General features: G+C 37.2%; 6 protein-coding genes across 6 annotated transcripts; 1 reads left to right on the plus strand and 5 right to left on the minus strand.

Annotated features, from left to right (window-relative positions):
• Positions 1-41: 41 nt before the first annotated feature.
• Positions 42-1,117, minus strand: BDF20DRAFT_575206 (uncharacterized protein). The gene has a single exon (XM_053075789.1). It carries the CDS (start codon positions 1,030-1,032, stop codon positions 361-363), a length of 672 nt encoding a protein of 223 aa, XP_052935872.1. The 5' UTR covers positions 1,033-1,117; the 3' UTR covers positions 42-360.
• A 3,853-nt stretch (positions 1,118-4,970) lies between these two features.
• BDF20DRAFT_808698 (uncharacterized protein) lies at positions 4,971-6,119 on the minus strand (the record flags this gene model as incomplete). The annotated part of the gene is made up of 1 exon (XM_053076573.1): positions 4,971-6,119. A coding segment is annotated over one exon (1,149 nt), but the record flags the coding sequence as incomplete, so codon positions are not given.
• A 1,183-nt stretch (positions 6,120-7,302) lies between these two features.
• Positions 7,303-7,747, plus strand: BDF20DRAFT_913905 (uncharacterized protein; the record flags this gene model as incomplete). The annotated part of the gene is made up of 2 exons (XM_053084122.1): positions 7,303-7,397; positions 7,483-7,747. The coding sequence occupies 2 exons, from the start codon at positions 7,303-7,305 to the stop codon at positions 7,745-7,747; spliced, it is 360 nt and encodes a 119-aa protein (XP_052935874.1).
• A 653-nt stretch (positions 7,748-8,400) lies between these two features.
• BDF20DRAFT_875654 (Metallo-dependent phosphatase-like protein) lies at positions 8,401-9,781 on the minus strand. Its single transcript, XM_053081337.1, has 2 exons — positions 9,059-9,781; positions 8,401-8,987 (listed from the first exon to the last, which is right to left on the minus strand). Exons 1-2 carry the CDS (start codon positions 9,679-9,681, stop codon positions 8,552-8,554), a joined length of 1,059 nt encoding a protein of 352 aa, XP_052935875.1. The 5' UTR covers positions 9,682-9,781; the 3' UTR covers positions 8,401-8,551.
• Positions 9,782-10,466: 685 nt separating this feature from the next.
• On the minus strand, positions 10,467-11,066 carry BDF20DRAFT_836376 (uncharacterized protein; the record flags this gene model as incomplete). Its single annotated transcript, XM_053078950.1, has 3 exons — positions 10,467-10,595; positions 10,674-10,898; positions 10,959-11,066. 3 exons carry the CDS (start codon positions 11,064-11,066, stop codon positions 10,467-10,469), a joined length of 462 nt encoding a protein of 153 aa, XP_052935876.1.
• A 1,434-nt stretch (positions 11,067-12,500) lies between these two features.
• On the minus strand, positions 12,501-13,933 carry BDF20DRAFT_821716 (uncharacterized protein; the record flags this gene model as incomplete). The annotated part of the gene is made up of 6 exons (XM_053077629.1): positions 12,501-12,771; positions 12,862-12,967; positions 12,998-13,222; positions 13,286-13,448; positions 13,547-13,679; positions 13,758-13,933. The coding sequence occupies 6 exons, from the start codon at positions 13,931-13,933 to the stop codon at positions 12,501-12,503; spliced, it is 1,074 nt and encodes a 357-aa protein (XP_052935877.1).
• Between the last annotated feature and the right edge of the window lie 1,046 nt (positions 13,934-14,979).

Here is a 14,979-nt window from a genome sequence, read left to right on the forward strand (position 1 = left end):
TTTTGCAAAAAATTGCTAATTAGCTCTCACCTATATAGTCATCTTTTGAAACATATTGTTGTATTTGCTTATTATAAAATTGATAACAGTTGTAAGTCGATGACTATGAACTTAGGTGTCTTTATTGTTCTTCAGATGAAGTAGAAGGATTATTTACTTTGTGAGGTTTAATGGGAATTATATTATTTGAGGACGCGTATGCTAGTCACTAATTTCAGGTTCAGATGCTTATTGGTTGATTATTATATTTAGGCCTGTATCTTGTTCTATGTTGTACATAACCTATATTAGATGCAATATAGATAGACCGTGGTAGAATGTATTCTCTACCTGGTTGTACGTACTCGAGTATTGTAGTTATTATCTCACCAAACACGTCACATATAGCTCGCGATAGCGGCTGTTTGTGCCTCGTTCCCTTTTCCTTATGACTGGCGATTTCATGAATTGAATGCCTTTTTTTGAATACCATGTGGCAAAGGCTGCTTCTGACTTCTTATTCATACAGTCAGTTTTGGTTAATATCATCTGATAAATGTCATTTGTAGTGACTCTTTTAAGAGAATAAACACTTTCATTAGGTGTTTCAACAGCATTTACAAACACCTCGTTCAAAAAACTTATAAGTTGCAATTCAGAAGCTGTATTATAGACATTCTTGTTAAAACAGTGAGTAGAACAAAATACACTGCATATACAACGCTTACCAAGTTCAGAACCCTTGTTTTCTGCTTCATTATTCTGTGAATTCAAGTTCTCAATAGTGTATCGCTTGAAAGAAAACGGATCGCTCCGAATTCGTGCCAATGCCACTAATACTGGTTTTCTAGGATCGGTTTCATAGCACACATCAAACGAGCCAAAATCAGCGATCTTTTCTGATAGTCTTGCTGCATTTTCTTCACTAAATTCTTCAGAGAAAAACATACAAACAGCTTGCTCGCGGGTAATATTCATTTTCTTTTGGGTTAAAAAAGAGATAATGTTTTGCACCGGCGGTTCACATCTTGTTTTAATGCATCGCCGGCTCATTATTTATTTTGTTGCACCGCCGGTTCACTATCAGTTTTGCTGCACCAGCGGTTCACTATTATCAGTTTACTGCACCACCGGTTCATCATTTATTTTGTTGCACCGGCGGTTCACTATTTATTTTGCTGCACTGGCGGTTCACTCATAATTTTGCTGCAAACCGGATGAGATGGATCGTCTTCCAGCAAGATGGAGAAAGGCTGCACAGCTCTTCAACCAACGTAGGGTGTTACTCAGCAATGAATTTAGAAAGGCTTATGAATCTTTTGGTAAAAGACAGTTATGGTTTAAAAGGAATAAAAATGAGAAACTAACATCAGATAATGATGTGGCTAACAGAGACGATAAGAAATATAATTCTCTGGGTCGTCATGATGCCATCAAACGCCATAGAAAACGTAAGCATGCTTCTGATGATCATAATCCTCGGATGCACAAGAGTTTCAAGCATAGCGCAATGCATCACTCTGGGTACCTGTTAACAAGTACTCTACTATCAACATGTGCTACACAAAGAACCATTTAGCCTGGCGCAGAGGAACGATTATGAAGCATATATGAAGCTACAGAATAGCAGTTCAAGACTCATATGAAAAACAATCTCAACAATAATTATAAGAACTATACTCTTCATATAGTTGCCAATGTGATAAGCTTGACATTTCTTAGAACGGTCATATCTGTAAACATGCCTTTTGACATACATGAAATTAGATAATGACAACATGGATGCTATCATAGGCAGAGATGTTTCACCACAGGTTGGTGTTACCTTGACAGATGTAGCTATTAATTGGATCAAAATAAAGTTATCCTATGATTCTATAGATGATAGTGAATACAAGCCGAACATTCCTTATGCAGGCCTGAATTACAACAGAAGATATTGGTATCTGCATTGAAAAAGTATATTGATGAGAATCGGAAAATTGACTAGAAATCATTTTGCAATTTATCTGGAAAGTCTGGTACATTCGACTACACGTGAAGGTAAAGTAGCTCATAAGAGACAGTATCTCGTTGCAGATACACTGATGTCAGTAGTAGATGAGAATGCCGCGAAATAGTTAGCAGAAGGTACCATTGTGAAGTCCAATCGCCTACAGGATTAACATCCCTTTGAGTATCAGCAACAAAAGATGCTGAAGGCAACCTCACTGCTGACCGTATATGCCTTGATCCTTGAGAATCAAGAAAATGATCAATGCAAACTACATTAGCAAACAGAAATGTTTCACTAACATCATATTGGTGCACTATTGGGTGTGAAAGCACTCACTAGCAAATTCTCCCTAGCAATGGATTTCATATTCAAGGATATGAAATAATTTACTCACCACTTTGTCAATGATGCCTGCATCTTTGATCGTTCTGTTGAAGAGCATTCTAGTCATACTAAGCATGTCATTTAAGCTCTCATCATCAGTATCTTATATTCAACTTCGAAAACTGTGCATGGCATCAGCATATCTCCTATTTCAGATCATGTTCCATCTCTCGATCCCATTAAGCCTAGCAATTTGCGTTGAATACTTCAAAACTACTACGGGAAACAAATGCAACGACCCCGTGGTTTAATCAAGCCATTCAGAAAACATTTACCTTTGGCTGCACCATTGGATGGTTGTTGTTGCTCCAACCAACTTCAAACCTATGCTTGTCTTCAAATGCTTGACCGTACATCCATACTCACATTTGATATCCTTGACCACTCCCTTCTCTAAGAGCATGTGAATAAAATACCACCATTTTCTCATTCTCATTATCATCCTCTATTATTTACAGTATGTAAATATCTTCTATAAAATTCATTTGATAGCCATGTTTTATGAAAAGGAAAAAAAAAGTTCGGTACAAAAATTGGCTGCAGTAGGGTATAGATATAATTGCTTTAGTTAAACCGACACTAATGCTTGTTTTCAGCATTGTTTCGCTTATCAGCCTGGCCATCGTTTGCTCTATCTATACCTGTCTACAAATAAACAAAAAGTATTCTTTCTAATAAAAATGAAAGAAAAAAGGTAGTCAATATACTCTTGAACATACGATAAACAGATTTTCAAGCGTGTTCGCAGCCTTTTCTATAGCTGCAGTCAACACTTATAATGAAGAAAATGTAGCAAGACTCTTGGGAAAATGTGCTATGAAACCGGTCCTCGAAAACCAGTTCTACTGTCGCTTGCTATAATTCATTCCCAAATCTTCCATTTTCACGCGTCTTCATCCAATCAAACAATATATATGAGATGATTTCTGCTCATCATTAATAATTTGTACAATAGGGGTAGCCACAGTCGTTGAACGTTGAATAGAAGAAGTAAGTTTGTTGTAAGATATTAATATGACGTAAAATAATTACGCTTTCTTCTGTTCAAATGTTCAGTTGCTGTTTACCCGAATAAATGGATAACACTTATAAACTGGTCTTTTGATTGTTGAATTGAATGATGGTTTTGATGTACAAATAGTAAGGAGGACATGCTATTCTTCTACTCGGTTAATGACGCTACAACTCCTTTACAATTTCTGTTTGTCTTATTGTCCACAAAATATGGCACATTATGTAAAAGATATTACACAGTTCTTCCAAACATAGATTTAATACAGTGTCTGCTAATAATATAAAGCATACTGCTTATAAAAGCTTAGAGCTTGAAATTAAAATGCATTAGACTTGAATTGTGTGGGAACGCATCGTGAATTTTCTTTGTTCCTGGGTGATAATCGATTATAGAGCAGCTGTGATTGTTGTTTTCTCTCACTAACATTAAGATTGGTAATACATGACTAGAGAAGTAGGTTTCCTTTGCAAGTCTCAACGTGCACATCAATCGCTCAAAACAAAAATTGCTCATTTTTATCCAATTTCAGCTATCGATACGATTGGCATTGTTATTTTGATGAACATTATAAAATGTATAGAAATTATATTTATGCGTTATACAAGGGACGTCGTCTCAATGATGCCAATAGCAACGGTTAGGATTAGTCATGAAACGTGCTACCCTTTCTCTCAATATATGTAGCTGTTGAAAAAAAAAAAAGACATGAACAGCATTACTCTTTTCGAAAATGGAAGTCAGGATAGAGAAAGATTGGATGTCAAACATAGCCGACTGTTGTAAGAGACGGCTATAAAACATGAGCTCCAACAAAATTGCAATCCCATTCTCATCATATTCATGATGGACGCGCACAGAGCCCAAATAATAGGCCCTATTGTAAAAATGGTATCGATCTGCCTTTTGCAATTCTTTACGATACGTAAAACTTTCAATGATACTAGCTTGGTTTATTCAATTCTAAATACATAAACACATATGAGCAGAAAACCAAATTCTCTTTTATACACATTTATTTCAGATATTTATAAGTTTATTCAATAGAATGATATACATAATAGCTCAAGGTGTCGTATGATCGTATGTGCAAATAAAAAAATACTAGGGGTATACTTCGAAAGTAAAGTGCGTAAAGACAAAGAAATGTTATAAATAAGCAAAGAAATACAGGCTATACTAATTTGAAACAGAATTGGTAAAATGGGAATTCCTAATCAAATATAAGAAAACAGATGGCTAGAAAGTGGATTGGTTTTTTGTTTCTAGCAGAGTAGCAGTATTCCCAATTTTCGTTGTTATGCTGATCCTGCTTGTGCTTGAACTAGGGGAAACAGTTGGTGAGCTGCTTGTACTGCTACAACCAACAGAAGAGAAATCCATGCGAGCTTCATCATTAGGGAGAGGGACAGGAGAAGAAACATGACGACGACGAGAAATTCTAAAGCGTGGAACCAAGATTTCATCGTTTCTGATAGTGATACGAATATTGCTGTTGTACTGTCTGTAAAGATCCAAGAGGTACGCCATGCCTTTTCTGGTCGGTGAGTATCCTGTGAGATTCAAGTGAGTCCATCGACCGGAAGTCTGACCTTCAAGTGACAATGTGTGCATGACCTTCTCGGATAGACATCTCCAACGAGACAAATCCAAGCGCTCCAATTTTGTCAAATGCGTGATAATAAAGGTTACTGTATCCGACGATATGACGTCTCGTTGTTGAAGTTGAATCTGTCGCGCATTCATGCGAAGACGATGGTCTCTTAAGGTGTGTTGCGACGTTTGCGATAATGAAGGTTCAAGGTTGAAGCGCTGAAGTAAGTGGGTCAACTCGTTGAACGGATGATCTTCGGCTTCATGAGCATTCATTAAAGCCGTGATGGCTGACTCCTCCTTGATAGGTTTCATGCCAAGGTTAAGACGGGTTACATTGGGACAGGCCAAAATAAGCTGTTCAATATCGGAGTGGTGAAGAAGGTTACCATAGTCATAATCGGTGTCACCTTCTTTGCCACCGTCATGACCACAGCGAGCAATATCCAGCCATTCAAGTCGTGTATTGCAGGTGCGACCAATCTGCTGAAGAAGTATTCTTGTCTTTTTAAAACGGCAGTCATTCAACCAAAGTCGTCGGATGGACGAAGATTTTTGCTTTCCGTTGTCACTGCTAGAAGAAGTACAAGTAGATGTGAGGAGGTTTATGACACCGTTTTCTGTAATGCCAGTGCAGCCACCTAAATTCACCGTAACTAAATTTTTCTGGTTGGCAGCAAGCACGGATAGTCCTTTATCAGTGATCAGATAGCAGCCTTGCAAAATAAGTGTTTCGAGGGACGGTAAGCAGCGACTAATATAAAAGAGGCTATCGTCTGTGAGGTAGTGACATTCGGAAAGATTCAAATAGAGTAAGTTCGGACAATAACTCGCGATATGACGAATATAGCAATCCGTTACAGAGAAAGAAATATGAGTGAGATCGAGTGAGCGAACAGCAATTCCGTATTGGGGCTTGTGAAAAGAAAAGCGTGGCGATATGTGTGATTTTGGATGAAAATGGGTTGTTTTATACTTTCTGTCTGCCATAGCAAATGCAGGTACGCAACTGATAAGTGCAGCATCAGGTATTACTGACTTCCATAGAATGGGGTTGATGACTTTATGCCAACGTTTATTTACAGCTGTAGCGCGGGATAAATCATCCATTTCAAGTAAATCAAATATTTTGTATAGAACTTCATTGGGTAATCTGTTGATCAGTGCTTTGCTTTTATTTTCATTGTATGCAGCAGTGGATGATGCGCACGTCGCCAAAGTATCGCATGTCTGTTGAAAATGAGATGGAAAATGCTCTTTGTAGTACTTGTACAGCTCCTCCTTTGATTCGTGCTGTCGTTGAGCATATTTGTTGTCTCTCTTTTTAACCAAAATAAGAGTTGCTTTGATGATGGATGCAAGATATACATACAAATAAACGAAAGCGAATATCCAATTCGTTACGAATCTGCAAACTCTTGCTGTAATCATTCTGAATGGATTGAGTAACATAAGCTAAAAGGCAGGTAGAGTAAGTGCTATTATATCTGTAACGTAATAACGATGCCAGTTGTACTCTTGTATTTTTACGTTCAAACTATATATTCTTATAACAGGAAAAGATGAAGAAAAAGAAAAGAATTTACAAAATGAAGGAAAATTTAAAAACAAAATAAACAGGGAAAAAAAGAGTGTAAGGGGGGCAGCTCACACAAAAGTAACTTAGCGTTTTCACGATATATAGTGTTTATTTCCATTGTTGTATATGTACTCTTGCCCCAAAATCATTGTTTTCGATTCATTCTTTGTAAGCTTTTTGATTGATTCTTATCTTTTTGCAAATGTCGTAGAACGGAACTAACCTAGCCGAGTGTTACACGATAACCTAAATCTTTGAATTGCTTAGAAACCTTTGGAAATCTCATGATGATGATTTCTCAACCTGCTGGACCCTCTTCCTCCAGAAAAATCCCAAAAGTTGGCAGTAACAGGCTTACATAAGTCTCTTGACGGTGCAGCGTGATGAGACTGAGTTTCATGCAAAGTGAGAAGCAAAATCCAGGTACGAGCAGTTGAAGAACAATAGTTAGGTTATTATACTTTCTTTAGCAAGAAAGCCCTTTTCGTTGTTATTGTTGTGACCATCTGATGAAAAAACAAAAAAAAATATTTTAATTGATTTGTTTCAAGTTTTCATACACTGTTGCAAATTATTCTTGCGCTAAATCAATTGGCAAGAGCAGATGGGCTATCTTTTGTAACTTGCACAAAAAGGAACGACGCTCACCTGCAAAATTATTTAATGTCCTCCCTCATTCAAAGAGATAACCACTCTTTGTTTTTTTTTTGTTTTTTTTTGCTGTGCATTTCACGCCAAAAAAAGCAGTTGACCTGAACCATGCCAGAATTTAGTCATGCAGCTACTGCTCAGGAATTCTTGCAAATGAAAAGGGATCAAGAGTTAATCCAAATTACCAACAATCAAAATGAGAGGTAAAGAATCTCGAAGATTTTTTTGTTTGCTCCGTTGCCAAATAAAGCGATAGCATACTGAACAACTGTTTGAACATTTACATAGCTTATCCACTTTTAAAAATGCGGAACAAAAATTAGACGCCTTCAATCGGTTCAGTCAAGCGCGATATCAGAATGTGCATAAGCAATTCGAAGCACATACAAAATTGCTTAAAGAAGTGAAGGGCGACTTGGATTCTGTGTTTCGAAAAATCAACACTATAAAAAGACAATTAGCTTCAGTTTACCCTAAAGAAATGGATTTGGCTTTAAAAAAGTATCCGCCAAAGGTAGTTGCAGACGATGAAGACGACGACGACGAAGAATAACAAAACGTTAAAGCGAAAAGCCGAGAAGAGTTGATATCCTTACTCTCTGTATATTTTATCGACGCAGTTTCAATGAAGGATTACCCATTTTTGTACGTGACAAATGAAACTCTTATTACATCCTTGGCAATGTCATTCTTGAAGCAAAGCTTGATTTTTATATTCGCTTCAGAAAAGCAGATAATGATGCAACCCCCTCCAGCAAATGTCGATGATCCGTTACAACGTAACGTCAATAAAGCCCAAGCAAGCTTGAAATCGTTATCGCCCACCTAGTTCTCTTCATGGACCTGCAAAGATAAAGGTTCCACAGCCACTCTCTGTATAATTTACTTTTCAATCAGCTATAATTGCTGCCACTTAGCAACTGCTTATCATTGAGTCTGACAAAATGAGTCCGTGTTGGCTTTGCGCTTGACATCTCATACATCAATTACTCAAGATACAGGATATCGTCATATCGCCTCAAATCACGATTTGACAATCAAAGACGAGCAATAGCACAGTCTTATGACTCTTGATTCTTTTCAGTGGACCACCGTGCGGCAGGGACATGCAAAACGATCACAATTGTATAAAAAGATATGCATTAATTGTTAGAGTTTATTTCTACTAGGCCAAATAAACTTTTTTCAAAAAAGGACAATATTGATTACAATAAATAAAAGTTTCTGTACAGATGTAATGTATGTAATATACATGAGATGCAATATGTAAAATGTAAGCATGATACAAGGGAACGGCTTTGCATGTATTGAAATAGTAAAACAGTGCTTAAGGTTGAATAATGTGTAATTTTACTTTCTAAATGATATCCTCCTGCTCAGTGTAATGCTTTAGATAAGCAGAACACTTCACTTGAGTGACTTCCCTGGTTGAAATTTCCATAGCTGTTAATTCTTTTCCCTCGACGCAACCAGTGTCTAAACCGAAGGTATACGCTTGAATATTCAATCCTCTACTAGAATCATGTCCATAAAAAACGTTGGTATAATTGGTAACTAAATTCTTCTGCAAAGAATTCCATTCTTGCGCCCATTGGATACCAACATCTTTTTCTGGCGTAGGAACTGAGTTGTATATATTACGCATGTTCATCACTAGATAGGGAATCTGATCTTCTAAGCTTTTCAGGTTTGGATCAACGCCAGCATGAACCACTACTGTGTCATTGTAATTGGGTAAATGCAGAATAACTGGGCAATTAACCAAATATTCGTAATCTTCTTTTGTCATATTTCTAATATCGGGGAAACCGGTTAAATGGTTTAATATTGCTACTAAAATTAACAGCAGATAAGAAATACTTACAATGCAATGGCTGCATGGTAATTTTTGAATTTTATCGGATCGGGTACATTCCCTTCTGGCATAGTAGCATCCAGTGGGAACATTGCTTTTCGACCGTGTTGCATCTCAAACGACTTTAAACGCAAAACTTTATCATCATGATTTCCACGAACACAATAAGCCCCTAATTCTTTCGCTCTCCGTATAACACCAACACTATCGGGTCCTTTTGCTACTATATCACCTGCTAAAATGATTTTGTCATTTGCTGGATTGTAATTGATCTTTGTTACGAGTGCGTTGAGATCATCCAGACATCCGTGAACATCACCAATGACAAAAACTCTTGAATTGTTACCGGTGGAGGTTCCATTGAACGTTTTCATCAAGGTGATGTGAGAATAAGGAGAGATAGGATATCGTCCATTGGCTGTATTGATTCCGTCAGACGCAGTGTTATTGCTGCTACTTTTCCTCTTATTTTCAGTAACGACGACAGCCACCACTACAACAATGACAATAATAATGACAGCTGCCACACCAATTGCTATCCATTTCCATAACTTCTTTTGTCTGTCTGATTTGAAGTATTTTGGCACAGCTGCAACATATTCTGAACTGTCATCATCTTTCGTCAGCCACATTGCTTATATAGTACCAAAAAAATATAGATAATGTCTGTACTGGTCGATAACTCAGATAATTCAACAATCAGCACAAAAGAAAAAAAAGAGTAGTAGAATGAAAAATTTGCTGCTTAATTTAACGCTAACTTTTTTTTCTTTTTCAGACATGCTCTCATTGAACTCAGACATTTAAAATAAACCTAATTTGAATGGTTTTCTTTAATTTTTGACAAAAAAACCAGTTTTACTCAAGACATCTAAGGAGTTAGATTTAGACTCTTTTTGAGCGCTTTCTCAACGTAAAAGTTATCGTATGGCAAGAAGGCCTCGCCGTATATTTCCGCCCTGCTTTAATCCTCAAAGCATCTAAGCATCTCTGCCACTCTCAGATGACACCCGTCACTATTACAAACGAAAGATCAGCATTCAGTTTCTCTTTTATGGATGATAAAGCATTCACTGAGCTCACTAAATGAATTGTTATTGATGTGTCCACATCATTTAAATGATAAAAAAAGCGTCTAACCTGAATTATGCATGGTGTCATGATTGTGAGCTGTGACAGAAATGATGAGGACCAATGAATGGAACAAGACTGTGGGGTTGGTGTTATAAACGTCTCTGAAGATTTGTTACAACGGGCCGAAAGATAGTACTTAAAATAACGTTTATTGAGTAAACAAATACAAGAAACACGTGGGGGCAAGAAAAGAACAGATAAAAACACTGAAGTGCATTAACTTCAGATTTGGATCATATTATATATTTAGAGAGGTGAAACCTCTTCTCAAGAAGTTATTCGCTTATGAGGCGTCATAACATCTGGCGCAACTAAGAGAGAAAACTCCATTTTCATCGTAACGATTATCGAGCTTACGTGTGCTACTGCTTGCGGCTTTGAACCTTTGATTACTCACCTCTACAGCAACACACTATGTGTATGCATTCATTGTCAAATTTATCAATGTTAACAAATTACTCTCATTCTTCAAGTGTTACAGGCTACTTACCGTCACTTCATTCTTGGTATGTCTATTGGCCACCTCAAACTGCTCGACCTCTTCTTTACTGCCCCAGGCTTCGGCTTCAGAAGCCGACTTACCGAGAATCCCTACAGCTTGTGCTGCGGGAATCCCATTATCAACGTTCCTCCTTTCCAATTGGAAGTTGCCATCCATTGTAATAATTTTGCGACTAGAATTCTGTAATACTGTTGTGATGAATGATAGTCCCAACTATTGCAAAAAAAAAAAAAAAAATAAAAATAAAAATAGAAATGCAATTAAGAAACTTACGTCGCAAAAGAGGCAATGATAATCAGGGCAATTGCCGGCTTCCCGAACAGAATCTTCAGCATGCAGAAACAGCTTACAATAAACAAAATGAAGTCCTGTTAAGGACATTTTTCGTCAAGGGCTTTGCCTAAAAATAAAACTCAAAATGTTCATAAAAGGAAGTGACAATAAAGTTCTTTATATATTACATTTTTGATATCCATCTCTATTTTCAAGTCTTTGAAGAGATGGATATTATACACATTTGTGTATGCATCATTTGAGATGGAAGCTTCCATCTTCAGGGTGTGAAGATAATCTAAAACAGCAAAATCAACAGCTGTTTTAGTCTGCTCAGCTGAAGCTGGCATTCATTGCCTTAAGATGAATGCTTCGGAAAGCGTACGGCAGTTGCAGTAAGCAACAGTAATTTCAGCTTGTGCTATTAAAAGAAAGATTTCAATTTTTCAGTCTTAAACTTTTAATAGCTGAAATGCAATGACAAACTTGCAATTGAAAAAATAAACTGTTACGACCTTTTGCTTCTTCTGGTTACAAACGCAGGAGACAGGGTCTATGTCTAGAGGGCTCGCACGGAACGTTGACTCACCATGCAAAGCCGTTGACGCAAGATACCACGTTAAAGGTTCTTTACCAAACTGCCCCCCACAAGGCTTGGTAATTTAAACGGGGCATAGTTGACTGTGTGGGTTCATCAGGAGGAGATTCCAACGGGACACAAAGTTGAGTGTTTGCGGCAATTTCTTCAGCTTGAAGGTCATCCTCTGGTAATCACTGAGATAAGCAGCAGCGGCTGGATCGTATTCCGTGCTTAAATCAAGGCTATCAAACCCTTCAGCTACTACGAATGGTGCAGATGCTGCAGCACTTACATCAACTACTACTTGCTGCTGCTGTTGTTGGTCAACTGCAGGCCCACACATGCTCCGGGACAATTGTTCGATTTTTCTTTTCGTACGTTCACCGGCTTTTGAGTATTGTTTACGAAGCTTTGATGTAATCGATAGGTTGAATATCATTAGTCCATACTATGTAAGAGAAGTCGAACAGCTATTGACATAGGATTTGATGTTTTTTAACTAGCAAAATGATTATTCAAAGTAATGCAAATAATACATCTGGCATAAGTAATAAAATTTGTATTCAACAACTAATAAATTGAATAACAGAATTCCTAGTTTTCCATCCGATGGGCTTCCTAGAAGCTTACCAAGTTATCTCAGGTTACTTCAGAGGGTGCTTAGAGAGTAAGATAGAAAAAATAATATACACAATTTAATCACTGTAACAATAATGATAATAATATATAATAAAATTGGAAGGAGCAAAAACAACAAATGATGTAGAAAAATAAATTAACGTTACAAATAACAGCCTATCCAGGGAAACTATGGACTTTAGTTCTGACAGTCTAATGGTGAAGAAGGCTTCCCCACCACCAAAAATCAACAGTCATGACAGTGTCGCATGCAAGTGATAGTATCAAAAAAAGAAAGATCAATTAAATAAGGATAGCAATTGCAGTGTCCTGAGCTCTTTTCTTTACAGAGGAAGTCCACCTTGGAACTCGATACAACCTAAACCTTTCTCCCAAATGTTGTAATTCATCAAAGCCCATTCACCATCTTTGTTCATGTAAACACTTTCTTTACGTTCAATTTTGCCCATGTCTATATTCTTATTGTCGTTCATCGCTTCCTTATTGTTCTCCCAGACATTGGCATGTTCTTGATGGCAAGTAAAGCCAGGTTTGACGTAGACAACAGGAATATTCTTTGTCCATGCAGCGGTACATATGAATTCAATATCCATCCTAACGTGCACAGCATGCCATATGGGTCAGGAACAATTTCTTTTCTTTTTTTTTTTTTCCATGCACAATGAATGCAAATAGAATACTTACCAAGCAACACCGCCATCTTCACGATAACCTCTTGGGATTTTCCAAGTATCTCTATGAGCCATGGTAAAGTCACCTGCTTGATCTGCTGCTTCCAAAATGTGAATCTCTTTCTTTTTATCCTTGATGTCCCAACGACTAGTGACCTTGATGGGTGGAGGAAGAGTGTAATTTCCCCATGATTGATCGCCTAGTTTACAGCTTTCGTAGATGGTTTCATCAGAAGGAAAGGGTTCCAAATTGACAATGGAAGGTGGTAAATTATCATGAATATTATGGGGATCCTGATGTTGTAGATAAATGACATTTTTTTGAAAGACTCTTGATTGAACAGCATTGTGGAAGTTGTGAGACCAAATATCATCTGTGGAAGAAAAACAGCTTAGTCCACTGGTACTACGATCCAATTATTCACTACTGATGTTACCTTGGTTGGTACAAACTACAAATTCGCCTCTAGCAAAGCGAATACCCACATTCTTTCCTTCAAATTCATGTAAAGGTGAGTTACCGCGATTCTTCATGATTTGATGTAGAGAATTTGGTATAGTAATGATTCTATATTTCAAATAGTTGGATGCTCTAAACCTCTATACGCATTCCAGAATAAGCATTAATTGGCTGTACATGAAAAAAAAAATACCAAAAAAAGAGGACGACTAGCTTTCAAAGACTAGTAAGAACTTACAAAAGCATCTATCACTCGCCTTTTATTCTCGGGCGGATTCCATTCGACAATCAATAATTCCATGTCTGTTTGTGTTTTTTCTGCTAAAATATATGCAGAATCAATGAAATTCTGTAAACGATGCTGCTGACCTCTACTCAAATAAACAATCATAAAAACATTTAATCAGACAAAAGGAGGATAGTCATATAAGCACCTTTCTTTTCTTTACCCAGCATAATTATCAACTCTAGTAACTATAACAATGGAAAGATAGACAGAAGCGGTTTCTCCGGGATCAAGACAAGACTCCCATTCCTTTCTTGTCAATTCCAAATGATCGACTTGTGCTGTATTATTCAAAATCGAAGGTTTCTTATTCGTCTCAAAGGATTGTTGCAGTTCCATTGACTTGGTGTAACCTTTAAAGGGTTCTTTTGTTGCGTTGTATATGAATATTAGTGAAACGAGAGTGAATAACAGAACGGCTGGCAGCAGCACTTTCTTATTCGATGTGAGGTATATCATGTTGCGGCCAATGGTTCAGTCTCTTTGACAAAATGAGTGTAAATGAACGAAATGACCAGAGAAAGGTTTCGAAATGTGAAGAAAAGAAGGTTTAAGAGATTGGAAAGAGAAGAAAGGGACTAAGATAGGAGAAACAAGGCTTTTAGGCTTTTAAAAAAAAATAAAAAAAAATGAGCCAATGTTGAAAAGGGGACGCAGAAAAAAGGGTGGGTATGAAGAGCTTTGATTTTCTGTTTAGAAAGAAACTCAGCATTATAGGCTATTCGCTGCAATGGGAGCCTTATTCTGAATGTTTAGTTGATCGCCACATTGTTCATTATTTTCACTCAATTATGATTCATATATACTGAAGATCCCGCATTCAATAATAAAAAAGCAGTTTGATCCCCTCGAAAGATCGTCATCTGTTGACATTGAAATCGTACGGATTCACTGCCATGCTTTATGTAGCAGCCAAGTAAACTGTGTTGCATCATTCTGTTTGATTATTTCTGCATTTCGTGAGCGCAATTCTGCTAGATAGCTTGTTTAAACAATGAACAATCATAAATCACTTTAACTGGATGTTACAGAAGACGAAACGCAATGTAGTACAACTATAGGCATATTGCCATTCTGGAGAGCTACAGTCATTTATTCCTAATCGATAACAGGCATTATACACGAATGGACACAGACACATTTAACCCTCTACAGGCTGTCGATGCTCACCCGTAATATGACATGAAAACCTTTTTTTTGCAAGCTTTCTACTATAAGAATACACATCCTGCCGCAACAGTGTTTCGTAATACGAATTCACAAAATCAACACCTCGCCAAATATCGATAGACGAAAGAAACATTACATAAGACTCTAACCAAAGATATTTATAACTGATCTTTCGTTGTTATTAAGAAGAAAATGATATGTTCTGTAACCCTTCA

The sequence above is a fragment of the Mycotypha africana genome (genome assembly GCF_025528875.1).
Source record: "Mycotypha africana strain NRRL 2978 chromosome Unknown BDF20scaffold_6, whole genome shotgun sequence".
Lineage (NCBI taxonomy): Eukaryota > Fungi > Mucoromycota > Mucoromycetes > Mucorales > Mycotyphaceae > Mycotypha > Mycotypha africana.

Excerpts from the sequence above, each read along its gene's own strand:
- BDF20DRAFT_575206 (XM_053075789.1), bottom strand. The coding sequence starts at position 1,032 with ATGAGCCGGCGATGCATTAAAACAAGATGTGAACCGCCGGTGCAAAAC.
- BDF20DRAFT_875654 (XM_053081337.1), bottom strand. The coding sequence starts at position 9,681 with ATGTGGCTGACGAAAGATGATGACAGTTCAGAATATGTTGCAGCTGTG. Across the intron at positions 8,988-9,058 it reads TACCATGCAGCCATTGCATT|AAATATGACAAAAGAAGATT; the intron begins GTAAGTATTTCT and ends CCCCGATATTAG.